At 34.5% G+C, this 24,850-nt stretch overlaps 1 protein-coding gene across 1 annotated transcript; it reads right to left on the bottom strand.

Moving 5' to 3' along the window:
* Positions 1–11,171: 11,171 nt before the first annotated feature.
* On the bottom strand, positions 11,172–12,528 carry LOC104866076 (endogenous retrovirus group K member 7 Gag polyprotein-like). The gene is given in 2 exon segments (XM_010629891.1): positions 11,172–11,892; positions 11,894–12,528. Coding segments are annotated over 2 exon segments (1,356 nt in total).
* Positions 12,529–24,850: the final 12,322 nt, after the last annotated feature.

The raw sequence follows: 24,850 nt of genomic DNA on the forward strand, positions 1-24,850 counted from the left end.
TATATATATATATAATTCAAAGCAGCTAAAAATTATTCCATGAATATATAATCAACCTGTTTTCAGTGAATTCACATCTGTAACACATTTCACTCACATGGCCATAATCACTAACTGTTTTCTGCTCTTGCAATACTCATCCTCTGGCCTCCTGCTAAGTTCTATGCTTCTTTATATGTTTCTAGTATTTATTAGTGCTGATTTTTTAAAATCTCAAATTGTGATCTCAGAAATAGTCTAAGTGTGCGATAAGCAAGTGCTTCTAGTGGAGTCAGTAATTTTTTAAATGGAGTTAAGATGGCAGCAGTAAACCTCAGTTGACTTTAGACTAAACCAGTAACATCCATCGAAACAGTGAGGGTTTAGGTTTTAAATATTATCTGATTGGAGGAAATGAAAGTGTTATCACAGAAGTCAGCTGAGGAGACTTCTATGGGGGGTGATTGAGACCAAGTACATACACAGCCAAGCCCTAAGGTGTATATCCAGCATTACTGGGGAACTCCATACTGTACGCCAAAAACTGAACAAAAATACATTTACATGACAGAAAATGACATTTTCTATTTTTCTATATCTTCATGAAACTTGTTTTATTCCCAGACTTTACTGTTGTGATGTCAAACATTATGGTTGTTTCTTTATATAAAAAAAAATTAATGGCTTCTTTTTCCCTCTCTCCGGAGCATTTTGCAAATATCTTCTCAAAATACATGCCTTATCTTTTCCCTCTTCATGATACCCCTTCATGAATAGAATCTAAATACATCTGAATATATACTTAGCTTTGTAGCTTGTGCTGCTTTGTTTGTTACACTTTTCTTTGATATCATAAATATAAACTCCTAATTTTCTGCTAATATCATATTAGTCTTTCTTTTTATATTAGTATACATGTACTGGAATTTGATTCTGCATATAATGAAATTAGGGATACAGTTGGCCTTATTTTAGTATGATTATAGTTTCCCTCCCATGGGTTTCTAGCATTTCAATAATAATTATTAAAACTCAGCTTTGCCCACTTATCACAGTAAAGCAACTCTGATCTATAATGTGGTTTTCTCATTTGATTCCGTTGACCTATGTAATATCTTTATGCCTGCACTACTGCCTTAATAATGTAAATTCATATTAAAATTTGATACTGAGTAGAAGGTGATTTCCTCTAATATGTGTTGATGTGTTATATTGACCATTTTGACACTTTTACATTCAGCTTTTCAAATCACTTTACAGGTTTCCAAATACATCAGTCGACTTATCTTGAAATTATTTTTTCCATTGAAGCTGTATTGAATTATTTTTAATTGCATTGATTAAGTGTAGGAAGAATTAGAGATTTTTCAGTTTGCAGGGTTCAAATCTATAAATGAATTATATCTGCAATTTGTAGGCTCTTTAATGTTTGCTTATAAAAATGAAAATACACAAAATACTCAACCATGGAAGCACTTATGTAAAAAGAGTGTGAATAACCTTAAAAGCTTCTAAGGTCCTTTTAAGGATGAACGTCTGTACTGAGGGGCCCGAATCTATAGTTTTTATCATCTCAAAGAAAAAGAAATAATATAATGAACACATATTTGGTATAAAAGTTATTGTTCCATTAAATGGGAGTGAAATAAAACAACTTATAAAATTCAATAACAAATGCTTCAAGCATAATAAAATCTAGAAAAATAATATGTATTTATCTTTCCCTGTCCCTCTATAATTCCTTTGCCCCACACATTTTGTCGTTCCATCTTTGATCACTCATTTGAGAGAAAGATGGATCAGGGTTGTAGCATTTGCCAATATGATTTCAAGCATCAAATGGACAACACTGAACAATGAATTGAGGAAAGGTACATATTATCTGATCCCCTGACTAGGTACCAGGTGGCTTCAATGCATCACTGATATGTCTGGAGAGCTTATTTCATTTACATCATTTCGTAAATGGTTACTGATTATTTTGACAAATTCTTTGCAGTCTCATTGAGATGTCACAAATTTCATTGTGATTCATAGATCAAAATTAGCAACAGATGAAACAACTGAAGTTTATTCAATTTGAGAACACCATTTTTATAAGTTTTAATAGACAAATATTTTAAACATCAATGTAATATTTATAACAATATATTTTTAATTAAAATAGCATTGATTTTTCTTTCTTACTTATTGAGAAGATGTTGATCTGGCACATTTTCATTTGCTAGACTTGCATTCAAAGGAAACATGTACTTGTCATCTCTGGATTCTTCATTACATTTGAAGGATCTCATAGTCTCAGAACTCATCTACCTGCAGTAATGCATCTTTATGGACAATTTAAACAAGACAACATATACAACCTTTCATCTTAGAATAGGCTAGCTAGGTGCTCATAATATTTTGAACATTTAATTTGAGAGGCATTGTGTCAATTTTATGCCTTACATTTTTTTTTCTGTAAGAAACTATTAGGAGTGTGATGTATTTTTCGGGAGGAGGGTTTTAAGACCGGGTCTCACTATGTAGTTGAGACTGACCTGGAACTCACTATGTAGCCCTGTCTGGTCTCAAACTCACAGCGATCCTCCTGCCTCAGTCTCCCAAGTGCTGGGATTACAGGTGTGCACCACCATGCCCAGCTAGGAGTATGATTTTTAAAGAAAACTTGTCCTTTACTTACAGAGTTGCATAAACTATGGTTTATTGTAGCAAATTCTATAAAAGATCACAAATCATATGAAGTTAATTTTTAATGCTTAGTGATCCATTTTTGGAACTCTCATAACAACAGAACATAATTTAAAATTTTTAGTTTTAAATCATTCTTTCTTGAATTTTTCTAGGTAGCATATATAAATTTTATGCAAAAATTCAAAAGTTGTGATCATCAGCATAAAAGGGTTACTGAGGTTACAAATTGAATTTGTAGGTATGCTCTACTTATATACAAGATACATTGTATTATGGATAAGTATATGCATATTTTGCCATTTAGATATGTTTCTTAATATCATTTTGCTAGATTAGCACTATGTTTCAGGCCATTTTTATCCAGCATCATGAGATATTATCAGGGTTATATGTATCAGAACTCCTAAAATATAATCCAATGAATCCAATATGTAGACATGTATAAAATATTAATATTCACAAGGAGAAATCCTGTGTTTAACTTTTTTTTTTTTTTTACTGTTTTAACTTTGTTTCTTACAAAGACAAGAATTCTGGTAAAGTTTCATTTTATGGGATTTTCATAAAAATATGTTAAGTATTTTATTCCATTTATTGCATTATTCAGTATAATTCCACTTGCATTCAATTTTGGCTTTAAGAATTTCTCAATTATTAGTTTATTATGCTCAAGAAATCATTTTAAAATCTCATTCAATAGCCCTAGGTGATTTCAGAGATGTTTGTGTTCAATATGTTTAGGTGATCTAATCTCTAATGACACTGGAAATACAAGTATTGAATAAGATTATTTCCATATTTATCTCTCCCAATCTGTCATTGATTTTCTTCCCAACTCAACACTTTATATATTAATACATTCTAGATTAATTCTAGTCAGTAAATATAAAGTTTTATCTATTGTTAGCAAAATATTTATGTAGTATGAATAATGAATGAAAAATTCAATTTTCTTTTAAAGCTTCTATAATATTATCTTCTCAAATGATTGCTTTTGTCTTGCTAGTTTGCTCCTAATTCTATATAATGTTAACATTTATTACACCAACATATTAATCACTGAAGTTGTTTCTTTTTTGTTGTTGTTTATTTTTATTGTTTGTTTGTTTTTTAAGACAAGGTCTCACTATGTACTTGAGACTGACCTGGAACTCATTATGTAGCCCAGGCTGTTCTCTAACTCAGAGCAATCCTCCTGCCTCAGCCTTCTGAGTGCTGAGATTACAAAAATGAATAAGCTATAATACCTGCCATTAAAATTGCGGAAAGAGTTGCAAGTGCTTACATTGCTATCTGTATTAAGATCATAATTTCCTAATGTGTTTGAAATTATCTGGCCTTAATAAATTCATTGACATGAAAGTAACAAGGCACAGACAATATTGAGAGTAATAAGTATTGGCTACACTTAAAACTAATGTATATATGTACATTTCTGAGAAATGGAAGATGGTTATTTATTAATAAATTTTAAAAGAGAAAAGATTTTCCCATATGGTGGATTGTCTCTTCACTCTTTTGGTGGTTTCTCTTGCTGTGCCAAATCCTTTTAATAAGATGAGCTCCCAGTTGTTAATTCTTTGTGATAGTTCTCCTGCTGACAGAAGATTTGTTCATACTTTTCCTATATCATTGTCTTCAAGAGTTCTACCTAACCTATCTTCTACCAGATTTAGTGTTTCTGTTTTAATATTTAGATCTTTGAACCATTTCAATTTTAGTTTAGTGCATGGTGAAAGATATGGATCTACTTTTAATCTTTGGCAAGTTGAAACCCGGTTTTTCTAGCACCATTTATTAAAGAAGCTATCTTTCCTCTAACAAAGGTAATTGCTCCTTTGTCAAAGATGAGGTGGCTCAATATGTATGGAGTCATTTCCCCATCTTCCAGTCAGTTCCACTGATTCTCAGGTTTGTTTGTTTTGTTTTGTTTTTTTGGCCAGCACCTTGTTGTTTTCATCACAGTAGCTTTGCAGTATAGTTTCAAGTTGGGGATTGTGATACTCCCTGCCTTGCCTTTGTTGTCTAGAATTGCCCTTGTTATTCTAGAATCTCTTTTAATTCCAAATGAATTTTAGGATTGTTTTCCCTAATTCTGTGAGATATGCTGTTGGAATTTTATCAAGATTCCATTAAATCTTGGAAGTATGGCATTTTCACTATTTTGGTTCTTCCTACCCAAGAACAAGGGATGTCTTTCCATTTTCTGACATCTTGTTCCATCTCTTATTTTCAGAGTACTGTAATTTTCAAAGTAGAGGTCTTCTTTTACTTTCTTCATTATATTGATTCCTAGGTAGTTCTTCTTTTTTGGGGGGTGCTATTGTGAAAGGAGTAGTTTCCCAAAACTGAACCCACACCATCTCTGATATATACCAATTTTGGGCCACAACAATAAGATACACATTGCCATAAAGTGAGATGGATGATTTTTTGTTTTCTGGTGAATGCAAAAGTTATGTTTATATTATATTGTAACCTATTAAATATTCAAAAGTATTATGGCAAAATACACATATTTTAATTAAAAAGACTATTGCTAAAAAATCCTAATCATCATCTCAACTTTCTATAATCCATTATCATTTTGTTGGCGGAGGGTCTTGCCTTGATGCTTACAAATTGCCGCTGATGGGTAATGTTGTTGATTGCTGAAGGTTGCACTGGCCCTGGCAAATAAAAAACAAAAACTAAAACAAACAAAAAATAAAAATAAAATTTGCCACATCATGGGACTCTACTTTTTACACTAGATTTCTCTGTAACATGCAATGCTTTGTGATTGCATTTCACCCATATTAGTGCTACTACTTTCAAAATGGAGTCAATCTCCTAAAACATTCTAAATCTTTTATTCACCATTTCAGTGAGACTCTTTCCACCTCAGAAACCCACTTTCTTTGTTCATCCATAAGAAACAATCCCTCTTCAGCCTTAGATTGCAGTAATTCAATCATATCTTCAGGCTCCATTTCAAAATATTTTTTTCTCTCATTAAGTTTATTGGTACATTTTAGGTATATAGTACAGTTACATGACATGACAGGTCTTGGTTCTTATTCTTATTTTTCCCCATACCCCTGCCTTCCCTTCACCCCCTCCTCCATTTCTAATTCTAATTCTCTTGCTACTTCTGCTACTTCTGCAAGCACTGCCTTCAGTGATACCTTGAGCCCCTCAAATTGATCCATGAGGACTAGAATCAACTTCTTTCAAACTTTTGTTAATGTTGGTATTCTGACAGCTTCTTGTGAATCATAAATTCCCTAATGGCACCTAGAAAGGTGACTCCTTTCTAGTAGATTTTCCATTTTATTTGCCTAGATCCATCAGAAGAATCACTACATAGGGCCTTATGAAATACAGTTCTTAAATAATAGGATTTGAAATTAAAAATTCTCCCTGATGGAGGAGCTACAGAGTGAATATCATGTTAGCAGGGGTGAAAACAATCTTAATTTCATGGTACATTTCCATCCACTCTTCAGTGACTAGGTACATTGTCAATGACCAGTAATATTTTGAAATAAATCTGTTCTTTTAACCAGTATCAATTCATTAAATCAGATTACTGTCATCTAGGCTTTGTTTAGAGAGTAAAGGCTGAGTGTAATTCTTAAAAACCCTAGCATTATCAGGATAGTAAATAAGTAATCATTGGCTTCAACTTCAAGTCACCAGTTTCATTAGTTCCTCACCAGTGATCTACCTTTCTTTTAAAATTTAAAGCCAACCTTTGAGTTTTCCTCTAGAGATATGAAAAACTTAAATAGTATCTTCTTAAAATGAAGTAAGAACATTTCATCTCCATTGAATATTTGCTGCTCATTGTAGCCATCTTCACCGATGATCTTGGCTAGATCTTGGTAAAGTGCTGCAGCTTGCACCAGTAATTTTTACTTCATTATTCCACTTGTGTTGTGAATATGGCTTCTTTTCTTTAACTTTGTGAACAAACCTGTGGCGGTCCAGCCGTCACAGCATGAACATGCCTGAGTCGGGGAGTGAGGATTGAGAAAGGAAAGAACACTCAAACCTGAGCGGAGATGAAGAGAAGTCTGATTTATTTCACAAAAACAGCTCCTTTTATAGGTTCACATCAACAGGAAGCACCAAGCAACTATTTGTATCTTTTATGCAAAGACCAGATTTTCTGACTCTTTGCAAAGAACATCAGATCTTTGGCTGTCTCCTTGAGTTTCTCCCATTGCAGCAACAAGTTTAACAAGCAGAGTCCTAGAATGCTACAGATTGTATCAATGCCTTGAGTGTAGAGGTGAAGAAGTTTCCTTTTAAATGTCAAACTCTTAGAGGGCCATGGCCGGGCTCCCACATATCCCCCTTTTTATTATATTTAGAGCAGGGAATTTCCCAGCTCAGCAGAAAGACTGTGCCTGTCTTAGGTGAGAAATGTCCAGAGAAATCCCTTACCCATCATCAAGCCATGAGAATTCTGATACTCATGCTCTGTCTTAGGTTGGATATTTCTCTACACTTCTCTTACCCGTCTTTGACTACCAGCCTCTGCAGGGGTTAGATCATAGGTTGTAGAGGCTTGACATGTAGCTTTCTCTACCTCTATCAACATCTGTAACCCTTGATCCTCATACTAGGACTCATTAATTGTTACAAGCATCATAATGAAGAGAGGTTGTCTCAAAACCATCACAGACTGAAAGGAAGTCATCATTTTTGAGAATATACAATTGGTCAATTTACAATTAAAACAGCTGTTGTTATATTCATTATCAGTTTCATAAACAATCTCTATATTTCTTACCAATAACATATAAGGAGGATTAACACTAGACATTATCTTTTTCTTTTGTTCTTTGACTTGAGATAACACAGTATTTATGGTATTTCACATATTAAAAGTCTCTATGTTAAAAACATTGAAACTAAGGCTAGTAACTTTGACATCTGACCATAAACATATTTCTCCCGATACAGCAATAAGTTTCCAAATGTTTGAGAAAAACCTGAATTTGTCCACCAAACTAAAGTCTTGAAGATAAGCTTAAGTCCAAATGATTAGTCCAAAAACATTTGAGATGTGTCATTAAATGGTCTTTCTTGAGGTATAGTAACATAACACCTCTTCTATAAAATAGTAGTACTGCCTATTTCTGTTTCTTCTCCACACAAAGGTAATGATTGTGGAGGTTACTGTCCCATGATACTGGATGTAGACTTGTGAGGATGATCCACATGATGAACCAATCTCTCTGGTAACCAACGAGCTCTGTCATGTTCCTGCGAGAAAACACAAACATATCCTCGGCCCAATATTAAAATGGGGTCAGGTCCATACCATTGACCAGTTAAGGGATCTCTCCAGTTTACCAAGGTATATGGAGAACCTTGTGGATGCCAGAATCTTTCTGCTGCTGAATGGCCATGTTTATCAATTTGCAAAACATTTAGAATATAAATAGCATGATTTAAGTAATTTCTGGGTGAGGAGGGATATAACTCCCCCTTTTTCATTTTTAGAAGTTGCACTTTTAATGTGCCATGAGCACGTTCAACTATTCCTTGTCCTTGAGGATTATAGGGAATTCCTGTAACATGCACAATATGCATTTGTTGGCAGAATAGTTTGAAGGCCTTACTAACATATCCAGAACCATTATATTTTTATTTTTTGAGGTACTCCTAAAATGGAGAAACAATATATACAGTGAGCAATAACATGTTTAGTAGCTTCTCCTGTTTGAGCTGAAGCAAGAATAAATCTTGAAAATGTGTCAACAACAACATGTACATACCTTTGTTTTCCAAACTCCATTACAAGAGTAACATCCATTTGCCATAGTGGATTAGGAAGCAAACCTCGAGGTTTAACACCATAATGTGGAACAGAAGAAAATTGAGGGCAAGTGGAGCACTGTTTAACAATTTGTCGGGCACCTTCTCGAGGAATCTGAAATTGATATTTAAGAGTACGACTACTTTGGTGATGGAGTTGATGAGATTGACAAGCTAAATCAATTTTAGAAGGGGCAATAAATTTTGTGGAAACATCAGCAAGATGATTTCCCAAAGACAATGGACTGGGTAAAACAGTATGTGTTCGAATATGTCTAATAAATCAAGGAAGAGAACGAGCATGAATATAATTTTGTACTTGAATAAAAAGTTGTTGAATCTCTAAATTACTGGTATTAATACTGGCCACAGTTTCTAAAGAAGGAAGGGCTTTAGCTAAATACTGACTATCAGTATATGGATTAAAAGAAACATGGGCAAATTCCTGAAAAACAAAAAGAATGGCACGCAATTCAACTACTTGTGTCGAAGTGGCAGGTGTTGAAAAAACCTTTTCATGACCATCAACAACATAAACAACTTTTCCATTAGAGGATCCATCAGTGAAAATAACAATGGCATCAGGTATGGGCTTAAATGAAATAATTTTTGGAAAAATGAAGGATTGAATATTTGCAAATTGTAACAATTTATTAGGTGGATAATGAAATTTAATTTGGCCTGAGAAATATGCAAATGCAATAGCCCAGGAATCACAATTCTGGAACAGCCAATCTAATTGTTTTCCTGTAAATGGAATTACAATAATGGAAGGTTCTAAACCAAAATATTTCCAAGCATTACATCAGATTGATTGAACAAGTTGGGCAACAGCTTCATAATAAGGTTGTAAGTTTTTGGCAGGTGAAACAGATAAATGTAACCACAATAAAGGTGCATTTTGCCACAAAACAGCTGTAGGGGAATGTTTGGTTAGAAAAATAAAAGCTTCTAAGGGTTTTTGATAATCAAAATAAAATATCAATTGATTAGAAATGGCTACTTCCACCTTTTGAAGAGCCAATCGTCTTTCATATGTGAGGGTCCTGAGGGAGGAAGGATCAGGATCCCCTTGCAAGATATCAAATAAAGGTTTTAATTCTCCGGTAGTTAATTTTAAATAAGGACATATCCAATTTATATTTCCCAATAATTTTTGAAAATCATTCAAAGTTTTCAAATTATCTTTTCGAATCTGTAACTTTTGGGTAAATATTTTTCGAGGATATAACTGATATCCCAAATATGAAAAAAGAGACTCCCGTTGAATTTTTTCAGGAGCAATAACTAACCCATAATCATTTAAAACCTTTTGTAAATAAACAAATACAGTAAGCAATAATGATTCATCTTCATTTGCTAAGAGAATGTCATCCATATAACGTATCATATAAATAGAAGGATAACTTTGTCTAATACAGGAAAGAGCCTGCGCTAAAAACTTTTGACATAGGGTAGGGCTATTTGCCATACCTTGAGGCAAAACTCTCCATTGGTACCTTTGCATAGGTTCCTGGAAATTAATAGAAGGGACACTAAAAGCAAATCGTTTACAACCTGTAGGGGCTAGAAGTATAGTATAAAAACAATCCTTTAAATCAATAACTATTTTAAAAGTATTTCTAGGCATTGCAGAGGCAAGGGGGAGACCAGGTTGTAATGCTCCCATGATTTCCATAGTTTCATTAATCTTTCTTAAATCTTGCAATAATCTCCATTTACCAGACTTTTTCTTTATAACAAAAATTGGTGAATTCCAAGGAGAGACAGACAGTTCAATGTGGCCTTTATCTAATTGTTCCTGCACTAACTGTTGGGCAGCTGTTAATTTCTCACTAGTTAAGGGCCATTGGTCAACCCAAACAGGTTTTTCATCTTTCCAGACTATTGGATCTGCATGGGGTGCAAGCATGTCAATGACCCCTAGGGAAAATATCCCAGGCCTTGTTTAGGAGGATAAGCTGACGGAGTCACAGGACATTGAATTCCTTGACCTTCATTTCCTAAACCAACATTAGGCAAGAATCCTTGATCAAACATTTTATTAGAGACCTTTTGATTAGGGCTATATAAATAAACTCCCATTTGTTGCATGACATCCCTTCCCCATAGATTAACCGGGAGGCCAGAAATAACATATGGTTGAAAAGTCCCACAATGTCCTTCTAAATCACTCCAATTTAATATATCAGTACTTTGTTTAGGATTTCTACTTTTACCAATGCCTTGTAATTGAGAGACAGTCTCCTGCAAAGGCCATGCGGAAGGCCACTGGTCAGCAGTTATAACAGAGACATCAGCACCAGTATCTAATAACCCAATAAAAGATTTTCCTTGAATTAACAATTTTATCTCTGGCCTATTGGCTCCAATAGATTGCACCCAATAAACATCTGAGGACCCAAAGCCTTTATTCCCTCTAATGGCTTTTTAATATTTTCCTGAAGTAACTATCCTGGGTAAAAGAACCAATTGAGCTATACGCTGTCCAGGCTGAATAACAGAAATTTGAGAAGGAGAACAAACCATAATTTTAATTTCTCCAGTACAATCCTCATCAACTATTCCTGGGGAAATTATGAGTCCTTTCATGTTGGAGGAACTTCTACCCAATAAAAGACCTAGGGTACCCTTGGGTAATGGCCCAAAAACTCCAATGGGCAATGCTTGCATTCCCATTTCAGGGGTTAGTACTGCATAGGAGGAGGAACTGAGGTCCAATCCTGCACTATCTGGGGTGTCTCGGAATAAGTCCTAAACAGATTTTTTGACTGAGGGAGAATCTGAGGGGTTGGATCCTGAAATGCCCCAAAACTTTGATACGGGGCCTGAGGCTGGCCCCTCCGCCCGTTTCCCAACTAGATAGGAATGCCCATAACATCCCTTTTAGATCTGCATTCATTGGCCCAATGATTTCCTCTTTTACATCTAGGACATAAATCAGGTTCTTTAGGAGGTTTTGAAAAAAATCTATTTTCTTTATGTTGTGGGCAGTCTCGTATTAAATGTCCTGCCTGACCACAGCCAAAGCAATTTCCATTATTCCCCTTTTTTGGAGGGCCACTTCTATGTTGTTGAAATAAGACCTCTTTTACAGTTTTTCCTTGTAAATCTGCAGCCATGGCAAGGCCCTGAGTGTAAGAGGGACCTATATCAGCACACAAGCGAACATAATCTGATAAATCAGCCTTCTCTGTAAAAGGACGAAGGGCAGCTTGGCAAGCAGAATTAGCATTTTCATAGGCCAATTGTTTAACTAAGATAATTTCTGCTTCTGATTCTCCAATTATTCGACTAGCTGTTTGCAACAAACGATCTAAAAAATTTTGGAAAGGTTCATCAGGCCCTTGTCTGATTTTAGAAAGATCCTCTGTAGCCTGTCAAGAGGAAGATAATTTTCTCCAAGACACTGGCAGCTGCATTAATTTGAGTATATACTCCTAGGGGAAAAGCCAATTGCTGAGCAACATCAACATAAAGTCCCTCTCCTGCTAGCATCTCATAAGTTGCATTAAGTTCTCCTTGCTGTCTATTCAGGTCTGCTATTCTCTGGCATTGTTCTGCATATTCAGACTTCCACAACAAATAATCTCCTCCAGCTAGGCAAGCCTTAGCAATCTGTTTCCAATCAAAAGGCTGCAAGGCATCAATTGCAAGAGAATCTAGCATGGCTAACGTAAAAGGGGCAATCAGCCCATATTGGGTACAAGCCATTTTCAATTCTTTTAATTGTTTAAAAGGGATGGGGGCGTGCTGTCGAACAAGGTTTCCCTGAGCATCCTGAGCCTCAAAAACTGGGCAGGCCAGAGAAAATGCAGATACATCCTCACCTTCTTTAAAGGCTTGTTGTAAACCCTGCTGAACTGGAGATTTAAGGAGTTGGGAGTTTACTCTCACAGGCTTCCAGCCTTCACAAGGTCCTGAAGCCAAAGCAATCAAAGAAGGCTCCTTTTCTAATCGATTGTCACAAGGAGAAGGATCAAGATCTGCTATTGTACTAGGCTTGTTTTTAGGGGGTTTATGACTAATCCATTGAGCTTCCATTTGTTTAGACAGATTTTCTATCATTTTTTTCTATTTTTTCCATCACTTTTTCTATTTTTTTCCATCCTGTCTTCTAACTGGACTTTTTGTAAATCCTTAGTATGGGCTGCTGTCACTAAAGGCAGCCATACATTTTCATAATTTTTAGCAGTTTCTACTTCAAAACTTAGAGGTTCCGGTGGAGCCGTCGGAATGATACTTTCACTTTCAATTTTACAATTATCATAGTCAGGTTCCTCTACACTCAATAAACTTTTAAACATATATACAAAAGGCAAGCGACTATTGCTAGCTCCCATTTTTAATATTTATAAGAAAACTCACCGCTCCTCTTTTGCCTTCCTTTTGAAGGTCCTCTTCTTTCTTTTCGTTGAGATCTCCTTTTATTCTTTATCCAGCAGTGTCCTTCACTGAATCCCTCAATACACAGGTCCCTGTTCTTCAAGTCCCTGTTCTTCAGGTCCCTGTTCGGGCGCCACTTGTGGCGGTCCAGCCATCACAACACAAACATGCCTGAGTCGGGGAGTGAGGATTGAGAAAGGAAAGAACACTCAAACCTGAGCGGAGATAAAGAGAAGTCTGATTTATTTCACAAAAACAGCTCCTTTTATAGGTTCACATCAACAGGAAGCACCAAGCAACTATTTGTATCTTTTATGCAAAGACCGGATTTTCTGACTCTTTGCAAAGAACATCAGATTTTTGGCTGTCTCCTTGAGTTTCTCCCATTGCAGCAACAAGTTTAACAAGCAGAGTCCTAGAATGTTACAGATTGTTTCAATGCCTTGAGTGTAGAGGTGAAGAAGTTTCCTTTTAAATGTCAAACTCCTAGAGGGCCATGGCCGGGCTCCCACACAAACCTCTGCTAGCTTCAGACATTCCTTCTGGATATTCTTCATGTCTCTCAGCCTTCATAGATTCAAAGAGAATGAAGACTTTGCTCTAGATTAAGTTTGGTTTAAAGTAATGTTGTAGTTGGTTTGATCTGTGCAGGCCACTGAAACTTTCTGTCACCACAGAGTTGTTTCACTTTATTATTTCTGTGTTCATAGAAGTATCACTTTTCATTTATTTCAAGAAGCTTTTTCTTTACATTAAAAACTTGGCTAGCTGATGTGAGAGCCCTGGCTTTTGGCCTCTCTGCTTTCAACATGCCTTCTTCATGAAGTATAATCCCTTCTAGTTTTTTATTTTAAATGATAGATATATGACTCACTCTTTCACGTGAAAGTGTAGAAGTCATTGATAAGCCAGATTTCAATATTATTATGGAGAGTGGGAAGGCCTAAGGAGAGGACAGGTATGTAGAAATAGTTCAGTGGAGCACTGCACATATCCATTTATTGATTAAGTTCACTGTCTTATATGGATACAGGTTGAGGAACCCTAAAACAATCATAATAGTGACTTCAAAGATAATTGATCATTGATCACCATAACACATATAAGAATTATGAAAAAGGTTGAATTATTATAAGAATTACTACAATGTGATACTGAGCCATTGGTGTGAATATGCTGGTGGGAAAATGGTGCCAATTGATTTTTTTCAAAGTAAGATATAACAAAATCTTCAATTTGTTTTTTAAAATGTCATTTTTGAGAACTGCAACAAAACAAAGTTCATTAATATGTGGCACACTCGAATCTAGAATACCTAATACAATGTAAATATTTATGGTATTATGATCTTGCTTAAGAAATAAAGATGAGACAAAAAATTTGTACATGATTAGTACATTATTCTGTTTCTAGTGCTGTGGATTGAATCCAGGATCCTGCACCCATTAAGCAAATGCTGAACCACGGGGATGTCTCCCCAGTTTGTTTTTGTGTATTTTTCATTCATTTTTGGTGGAATTCGTGGATGTATAGCCCGTGAACACAAAATACCAGCTGTATGTTTTACCTTAATGCCCTATCTGTGGGGTACCTTTCTGCCTTGATGGATTTAATCATTTCTCTTTACTTGGTGAGATGAATGATTTTATTTCTGTCTAAATGAGGTAAATGATATAAATTTAATCTAGAAAAACATACATTTAATTAAAATCAATCAATCATAGAAATTTAGTTCTTCATGGCATAGTAAGTTAAAAAACATTTTTCCTAATTATTTGCTGAGGTGAGATTGAAAATAAAAACAGATTTTATTCTGCACAGCAATATAATGTATTGAAACTTAGGTTTTCATAGCTTTTGGCTAAGGAAACATTTATTTAATATTGCTGTTAAAACAGCAGGCAAAAAGTGATTATTTTCATATTTGCTGTTGCATTATGATTTGAATCCACGACCTCCACACTGAGCTACATTCACAACCTTTTTTATTTTGTATTTTGAGATGGTTTCACCAAGTTGCTAAGTTGTGCAGACTGGCCTAGAACTTGGGTCCTCAGCCGCCCAGAGTGCTGAGATTTCAGGTATATGCACCACGCAGGCATGTGTGGAAATTTAAGTGTGCAAATCTTCCTAGAACTGACTTATCAAACTGTGAATAGCAAGTAGTGTCACTGGTAATCAAATGCCTTCTACATTTGATTTTGAATGTGACAATTAAACTATTCTTTATGAATTGGAAAATTGATCATATAACTTGATGCTAATTTCATAGATTTCTATTCTCTTGAAAAATACGGAATTTTCAATATGGCCTATAGGGCCTTTTTACTCCATCCCTTGGATGGTCTCTGTTCTTTTACAGCTTCCCTTATTATTTATGTAATTATTTAATTTATTAACTTTCTCCATGTGTTAATTTCATAGGGCTGCCATAACAAAACACTACACAACAGAAAGATTGAATAACAGAAATTTATTTCCCCATAGTTCTGGAGTCTGAAATTCGAAGAACAAGGGGTAGGTGAGTGTGATTTCTCTCGAAGTCTCTCCTTCACTTGGATGCCTGTCTTGCATTCTTGCTGTCTCTTTACATGTTTATCTCACCAGTGGAGGAAAGTGATGTTACATATTCTTACATCTATTTCTGTGTGGAACTTTCCTCTTATTAAACACACCATTTTGAAGGGATAAGAGCATACCCTTGTGACATCATTGTAATTTAATCACATCTTTATAGGTCCTATTTACAAATAAGGTAGCATAAGAGGTATCATGATTTCAAGTTTCAACATATGAATTTTGGAGAAAAATAATTTGAAACACAGCATTCCATTGTACTCAGATTTCCATGACAGTATTGTGTTTATCTGTTTTCCTTATGAATTTATTTCCCGCATCTGGCGTATTCTAAATACAAATTAATTAAATATATGTTAAATGCAAGAGTAAATGACTGAATATAATATTATTGTGAATATTGATTTTTTAAATATGTAGATATGTGAGGGATCTTTTCATTTTACATAGATGGTATTTTTTTTTGACCTATAGGTTTGGATATAAACATCACCCCAAAGCCTCACACGTATGATCAATTTCTCAAACAATTGACACTATGCTTTCCTCCCTTGTGATGAACTCCTTTCCAAGGTGGAAATGCATTCATCTTCCATTTTCTTATTTGAGAGTTAGCATCTATGTTGGCCCATCACTGGTTGCCATATGGTGATAATACTTGCACTAAAATTGTTTACATGATTTGATAATTACAAGAATGATTTTAATGGGAGAAAGTGGGCTGAAATATTTCCAGGAAAGACTGTTTTGGAAAACCTTGATTATATCATTGTTATCTTTGATATATAAAATATTCTTTGGACTCCCCAATTCTCAGTAGTTACTTATTTTTTCCTTCTGTGTTTTGTCATTTCACCATATACTCCATAAACTTGTGAATTTGGATTAAAATGATATTTAATGGAGGTAAGAGGCAGTTTCTCGATAATACTTGAGGTATATAAACATCAAGAGCTCCAGGTAAAATTCCATGAAAATATGGAATATTGGAAATCTGGTGATAGCCTGATTGGAGTTTAATACAAGTAGATTCAGTTTAGGTGCTAGGAATTTAAATATCAGACCGGGATACTTTTCATATGCAGATCATATACTCAACTCAGGTTTTCATGCAGTATTTATGTCCATTGTTTTAACAGTATGTCTTTTCAACTAAGTATAAATTCATTAACAAAATGTTATTGATTGTGATCACATGATTACAATATCAGGATGACTACTGCAAATTTCTTAGAGCTATTTAAAGAAGTCATTAAAGAAAAGTTTTTTGATTTCATCATCAACAAATTCAGAAATGTAAATTTGAGATGCAAAAGTGAAACAAGTACCTTTAACCACTCTATTATGTGGCTAATATGCAAATTATTCTTCAATTTTTCTTTGTCTAATAGTACATAACAGCTGGTTCAGGACTTATTGTATTAAAGAGAAAATTGCCAAGTGTGGTGGTGCACTCTTATAATCCTAGCATTCTGAGAGGTTGAGACAGGAGGATTACAAATTTGAATCCAGCCTGGGTAATTGCAATTTAGCAACTGAATGAAATCCTATCTCAAAATAAAAAATGAAAATGACTGTAGAAGTAGCTTGTGAGTAGAACTTGGGTACAATCCCCAGTGCCACAAAATACGAACAAAAAATGAAGAGACTTCTGTTGTTCATTATTTTCTTTTCTTTTATTGAGTTTATTGGTACATTTTCGGTATACAGTACAAATACATTCATTATTGGGATCTTGTACCTTTACAAGAGAGGTCTTGGTTCTCATTTTTTTCCGCATACCCCTGCCCTCCCTTCACCCCTTTCTCCCCTCCCCATTTACAAACACTTTATTTCCATTTTTTCATTTTGTCATATTTTTTCTTTTCCCTTATTACCTTTCCCCTACCCTTCCCATTTACCCTACACCTTTAGCCCTTTTCTTCCTATTTCACATTGTCAATTATCTCATTAGGATCTTGTGTACTATTATAGCTTTTCACACCAGAGAAACTATTCAGTATTTATACATGTGTGACTTATTTATTTCACTTAGGAGTATATCCTCAATATGTTGTTCAACATTTTTAATTAAATAGTAATGCTCACTCTTTCTAACTTTATTTATATTTTCTAGCCAAAACTAAATGAAACAAATATAATTTTTTCCATCCCTAACATTTTAATCATTATCAACATAAATGTTTGAATACATAGCAGTGTGCTTTGGGTTTATCTTTGGACTTTGTGTTTCTTTGGGGTAAGAATAATGTCTTATTTTTCTTTTAAATTCTAATACCCCGTAGAAATCTTAGGTTATAGGAGAAATTATTTATACATTTATTACAGAGTAAGACATAATCATCAAACAAATATATATTGTGCTATGATTTAGACAATATCTGAGTTGTAGGGAGATATATTTCTGTTATTTCTCATTATAGATGGAAGTTTTTATTTTGTATAAACATGGTGGATGCTTATCGACATTTGTGTGCAAATATATTTTAAAATGTAACTGTCACTAATATATTGTATTTAAAATATTTTTATACTAAGTCAATTTGCTAACCAAAAGGTTACATATTGGAAAATAATACTTTCACCATGATTTTTCAATGGTTTGGTGCTCACTAATTTTTTTTTTGATATATAATTTTAAAAATTACATTCAATTCAATTTTCACCAATGTTTCTATATTTTAACACCATAGTGACATACACTTTTTCCTGACTTTCTTCTATGATTATTCAATAGTATTTATTTATGTATATGACATTTATATATTTATAATTAAATTTAAAATGAATTTATTGATTTTCAACTATTAACGGGAAGGACTTTTATTCTGTATGATTATATTTTGAAGTCTCAATGGACTGTAAATAATTGATAATAATCTCTAACACCCTAAAATATTCTTTAGGTGTCAAGATGCACATCTTTACAATGGTTGAGTCTGAAAGTTATCTTTCAGTTCATTTAACTTTTCAAGTAAAACTATTTCATCATCTTGTGTTTATTTTATTTAACTTTGTTCTCCTTTTTAAAATTTTATTTTTATCTCCATTTTATTACATTTATTTATTTTATTCATTAAGTTTATTGGTACCTTTTAGGTATACAATATGATGACATTCATCATTGGGACTCTCTACCTTTACATGATATATCTTCGTTCTTATTTTTTTCCCCATTCCCCGCCTTCCTTCAACCACTCCATCCCTCCCTATTTACAAAGGCTTTGTTTCTATTTTTTTCTTTTTCTCATATTTTTCCTTTCCTTTCCCCAGCCCCTCCCAGTTTGTTCTCTTAGTGATGTGCAAGCTGAAACCTTATTCTGTCTGAGCTTGTCCTCAGCTCTGTCTCTCCCTATTCTAGGTAGACAGAAAATTTTTATAAGCAAAGCCTATTGCTTCTTAAAAGCATTTTTCTTTCCTCTCCCTGTCCTTTCTTTCTTTTCTTTCTTCTTTTTTTTTTTTTTTTTTTTTTTTTTTTTTTTTTTTTTTTTTTTTTGGTACTAGGAATGGAACTCAGGCCCTTGCGTTTGCAAAGCAGGTAGTGGAACCACTGAGCCAAATCTCCAGCCCCCCACCCCAACTCGTTCTTTCTTTACACTTCCTCAGACAACAAGAGATCTGACAGGCAAAGCATTTAACATTTCTTCCTTCCTTCCCCTTAGGCAAGTGCACACAACTGGGATTTTACCACCACAGAGTACCTTTGGAAACCTTCTTGGCTTGTCTTCAAACAACTGAGAGCTGTTAATGGTTCATGCTGTAGAGTCTTTGCCCTGAAATAGCTGTCACTGTTTCACTTTCAGATTTTTATCAGTTGGTGTCTTCTTTTCATTTTCTTGCTTTTCTCTCACTCGAGTAAATTATTCCTGCCTTATATATTTAACAATTGCAATTAATAAATTAAAATAGTTGAATATGACATTCATTTAAAATACATTTAATTAATAATATATGATTTATCTACATATTGCTTTTGAGTATGATAAAGTTTTCAAATAAAGCAAGCAGCTGTTGCCAGAAAACCAAAATAACTATCAAACTAGAAACTAGAAAATTCAGTGTAAGCAAATCATACTTTTAAAAATATCTTCTAAATTAATTTTTAATCTTTAAATTTTTATTTTGTTTTAAATGAACACGGTAATCATCCATTCTTTTGGATGACCATGGTATATTTTAATATATCTATACATTATGTAATGATATTGCTACATATTACTATGTGTAGCAAATCTACTACCTAAAATATTTATGGTTCTTCCTGGGGAGAATATTCAAAGTTCTTCAGTGAATTAAAATATATAGTGAATTATTACGTATAGCTATCTAACTGTACAACAGCATAGCACGTTATTCCTTCTATTTAAATGTAAATTTTATACCCATTGATCAATATCTCCCTTCCCTCTTTGCTCCCTAACTTCCCTATCTCTGGTTACCACCATTCTCTTCTCTTATCCTATGAGATCAGCTTTTATTAGGTTCTAGCTGAACTCATGCTCTGTGTTAGTTTATTTTCCTGTTGTTGGCATCACACACCTGGCAGCTATAATTTAATATGGGTGATTTGATTCACCATTTCAGAAGAATCAGTCCATGGCTAGTCCATTCCAATGCAGGAAATCATTGTGTATGGGTGCAGTGAAACAAAGCTGCCAGAGTGACTGGGAAGTAGGGCATGGGAACGCTGCCAAAGAGGAAGGAGCGAGAAACGAAGAGGTCATTCCACGTGACCCACCCAACACACCCAGAAGTGTGCTTTACTAATTCCCTACGAGGTTGTTCCCTAGCCAAGTAAGCTGACAATTAAGCTTTCCAGAACATCCTTTTCATTTGGTAAAAGAACACTTTTAAAGTCACATTTCTTTTTTACATGCTTCTATTTGCGTTTAAAATTTTCCAATGGAATAAAATGTCAGAAAGAATTACATAAGAGCTATAATTCAAATAGGCGTATCCAAGTAAATTTTCACCCCAATTTTGCATGAAAATTTCAGGTTTTTAATGTGTATGGAATTATTTTTTAATGTGTGGTATTTACCTACTATATTATGGATGAAATCCCAGACATACTCAATTTAAGGGAGCAAAGGGTTTTTGGTTTTATTTATTTAGTTAGTTTTGGCTCATGGTTTCAGAAGCTTCAGTTCATAGTTGGCTGGCCACAAAGGAGAAACACCATGGTGAAAGGGCATGGTAAAGAAAAGCTCTTAAACCCGTGGCAGCCAGGAAGCAAAGAGCAGGAAGAAGAGAAAGAGGGGGAAGGAATGAGGACAGAATACATTCAGAGACATAACCCTGATGACACTTCAACTGGGCCCCACCTCCTAATAGCCTACTCACCTATGAACTCATCAATGGATTTATCCTTTATGATCTAACTACCTTCAAAAATCTCCAGCTTTGAACACATGAATACTTTTCATCTAAAAGATAAGAGTTGCTCATTCATCTGTGGTCATAGCCCATAAAGGCAAGAATACATTTTGGGAAGTTGGAAGGCACAATTTAGAAATAAGATATATAAGTATTCTTTGTACCAAGAAACAGTAAGATTGACGTGAGTCTGCCCTGTAGAATAACTAACTGATCCTGGGTTACAAAAGCTGCTATTTGGGCAGGAAAGTTATCTATTATAATTTTTCTTCTTCTCTCTCTTGATCAGGTAAAACCATTTCCCACAAACTCTGAACATCCTTACCTTTCACCAAAATGTGAAAGCTGAAAAATCTTGTTCTCTGTCTTCTATGGGGAAGACCAACCTGACTGGTCCAGAGCTTTATCTAGAGGCTAATTTATGAAGTGGAACTGTTTGGAATTATAATTATGAATTAGCTGCTGCAGAGAAAATGATGAGGAATATATTTTGAAGATGAAGATCTCCCTTATATATTTTTAATATATTTGACCATGCAATATTAAATTTTTTTCTGGCTTTGGACTTTTCATAGGATATTTGAGAGCTAAGCTGAGGTTGTGTAACATGACCAGGTGCGCCGGCCACACTACCTGGGCTAGGTTAAGCTCATGTTGGCTGAAAGCTTCGGCTCATCACACTGGCCTCTAAGTGGGGCTTCATATAGTTTAGAAGCTTCCTTCCTATATAGTCAGGGTTTAATGACACAGAGAAGATGCCCCTGGTAAACATTTGTCTTTCATAAACTCAGCAGAGAAATAACATGCCATCATTTTTATCTGTTCCTAGACAAGTAAACTAATTCTTATACAAAGTAGAGGGTACTCAAGGGTATATTGGGAGGTAACACCATAGGGCTTGCAGTGGAGAGCAGCTATCACAACTAGGGATGCAGTGACTACCTAGTGTCTCTTAAAGTACAAACTGCTTATTGCACAAGGATCGTGTCTTAGTGCTGAGAAGAGGACTCTGGCTTTTGTAACTATGGAATCTCCTAAATGCTAGAATTAGTGCAATGCTCTTATTTATACTCTATAGGCAAGTTCCTGTTTTTTGACTTTACGCAATTCTTTTCTACATCTCCTGTATGTTTATACTTTCATCCAACACAGCTGGTTCTGGAAGGAACAGGCAAGGTGAGTGCAAGACAAGGGATTAATGTCTATTCTGCTTTATCTGAATCAACGATGTCATCTGTGAGAAATCTTCTGAGCAGCAAAGCTGAAAGTCCATTTTCACTTTTATATCATGAATTCTATTAATGTCAGTTCTTTACAAGTTTTTTTTTCAAGGTGAGAATTTGACATGCTTTTTGAAGTTGACGTTTCCAGAGAATATCTGTGGAAATATAACTAAAGCAATATGTTTGCTTTTTCACCAAATTAAATATCTATTTTTTTCAGTTTTATACAGTATTGACTATGATTGTGAATTGGTAGAATGTTTAAATGTTTATTATATTTACATGCAAATATGAAAACATAAATTTTGAAATATAAAAGCATAAAGAGCTCTTGGACAGGAAAAGAAAAATATCTCACCTGCTTTTGCTCTAGTACCTGGATTCAGTGTGAAGTTGTTTACTCCAGTTCAGTGAATAACTAAAGCCAAAATGTTCACTTCAAAGTAAAGATTAAAAAAAAACTACTAGTGAGCCTAGCATATGTCTTTCCTTTCACAAAGTGAATTTTTGTATTTCATATTAAAGCCCCAAGTAAATCCAGGAATCCTTAGATACTTATATGGGCATGAAAATTAAATTAGAATTCATATATGCAGGCTTCTAATCTCTTCACACATATGCACTCCTTTAGCTTGTTTTCTGTTTGGTAGAGGTGGAAAAAGCCAAAAAAAGGGTTGTGTTTTGGATTGTAGAATATTCAAAATGTGTGTAGTCATCATGATAATTTAGCATTCATACGTAATTTCTCTTTGAAAAAATTGCTATCACAGTGAACATGGTCAAAGATTCATGTAAATAAGGGTGTGTGTGTGTGTGTGTGTGTGTGTGTGTGTGTATACACACATACATATACAAATACATATATATACAAATTTTCCATTTTTTTGCCAGAGCCCATAAAACTTGTAGTCACTGTAACATGTAGATTGACAATGGTAAAGGGTGTCTGCATGTTAAGTCTATCAACATTGAAAGTTATTACTTTTAGTTATTTACTGAATCTTTTCATTGCAGTATTTTTCCAATGTTGATTCTTTTGAGATTTTTTTCTTTTGTTTAATTACTTTCTCAATTAGATGTGTACTTTCCATTGGGCTATTTGTTGCAGCTTGCCTCCTTGTCTCTGCCTAGAATTCCATTAAATGTTTTCTTCAATACTAGTTATGAATTTCTTTAGGTTTTGTTTGTTATGGAAGGTCTTTATTTCTATGTCAGTCTTGAAGAATAATTTTACAGTATATAGAATTGTGGGTCTATAATATTTTTTTCTTGGGGAAGGGTTGAATATCTTTACTGTAAGCTCTCTTGGCATGCTAAGTTATCTCCTCTTGTCTTGATAGGCTTGAGTTTATAAGATACTTGGTGTATTTCTCTAATTATTTTTTCTGAGACAGGATCTCACTCTGCAGGCCAGACTGGCCTAGAACTCACAGTGACTCTCCTGCCTCAGCCTCCTGAGTGCTGTGGTTATAGGAGTGAGCCACTACACTTAGTCTTCTAAATGTTTTTAATATTTCCAGTAGCACAGGAACTTGCATAAAGAATCAACAACTGGGATATCATCTTATTAAAAAGTTTCTGCAGTGCAAGAGAAACCACCAACAGAGCTAAGAGACAACCTATAATGTGGGAAAGAATTTTTACCAGCTGTTCCTCAGAAAAAGGATTGCTAACTGGAATATATAAACAATTTTTTAAAAATCAAGCCCCGCAAATATAAAGACCTAATACAAAAACGTGCATCTGAAATAAACAGACATTCCTCAGACAAAGAAGTAAAAGCAGCCAATAAATATATGAAAAAAATGTTCAACATCACTGATCATTCAAGAGATGCAAATGCAAAACAACACTGTTATTCCACCTCATCCCAGAAAGGATGGCTGCTATGGAGAAATCAAGCAATATCAGATGCTGGTGAGGGTGTGTGGAGAAAGGAACCCTTCTCCATTGTTGGTGGGAGTGCAGACTGGTGCAACCACTGTGGAAATCAATATGGAGACACCTTAAATAACTAGGATTAGAAGTCCAAATCTACCCAGCTCTCCCTCTGCTGGGTATCTTCCCAAAAAATTAAAAGAATCATACCCCAGAGATATATGTGCCCCCATGTTTATAGTAGGACAATTTGTAATAGCTAAAACTTGGAAACGGCTCAATTGCCCATCTACTGGAGACTGGACAAAGAAGATGTGTTTTATTTTCTATAAAATGCAATACTCCTCAGACATAAAGAATAAGAAGCTAGAGACATTTGTAGCTAAGTGGATACACATTGAGGACATACTCTTAAGTGAAATTAATAGGACACACATGTGTAAATACTATATAGTTTCTCTGCTGTGATAAACTAAAAGTGGAAATAAGGATCCAAATGTATAATTGGTATTGTGTATTAGAAAGAAAATGTCTAAAGGTATAGGGGAAGTGGGAGGGGAAAGAAAAAGGTAAGAAGGGAAAAGAAAAAATAAGAAAAAAGGAAAAGACGGAAGCAACATCTTTGAAAATAGGGAAGGTTGGAAGGAGTGTAGGGAGGACAGGGGAATGGGGAAGAAAGGAGACCCAAGATGCGTTATGTAAAGGTACAAGATCCCGATGACGAATGTGACTGTATTGTACACCTAAAATGCACCAATAAAACTGTATTAGAAAAGAAGACATCTGAGTCAACATGAACTACTTCAGAAATAGAGATGAAAACTCTAAGGATATTTTAAAAGGCAGAAAATTTTTTGAAAGACACAAGCATATTACCAGAAATTATCACATTAAGGCAATTTATAAATTAATAAGTGAACTTCAAC

This window comes from Fukomys damarensis, unplaced genomic scaffold (assembly GCF_012274545.1).
Source record: "Fukomys damarensis isolate Sample0158 unplaced genomic scaffold, DMR_v1.0_HiC HiC_scaffold_18, whole genome shotgun sequence".
Lineage (NCBI taxonomy): Eukaryota > Metazoa > Chordata > Mammalia > Rodentia > Bathyergidae > Fukomys > Fukomys damarensis.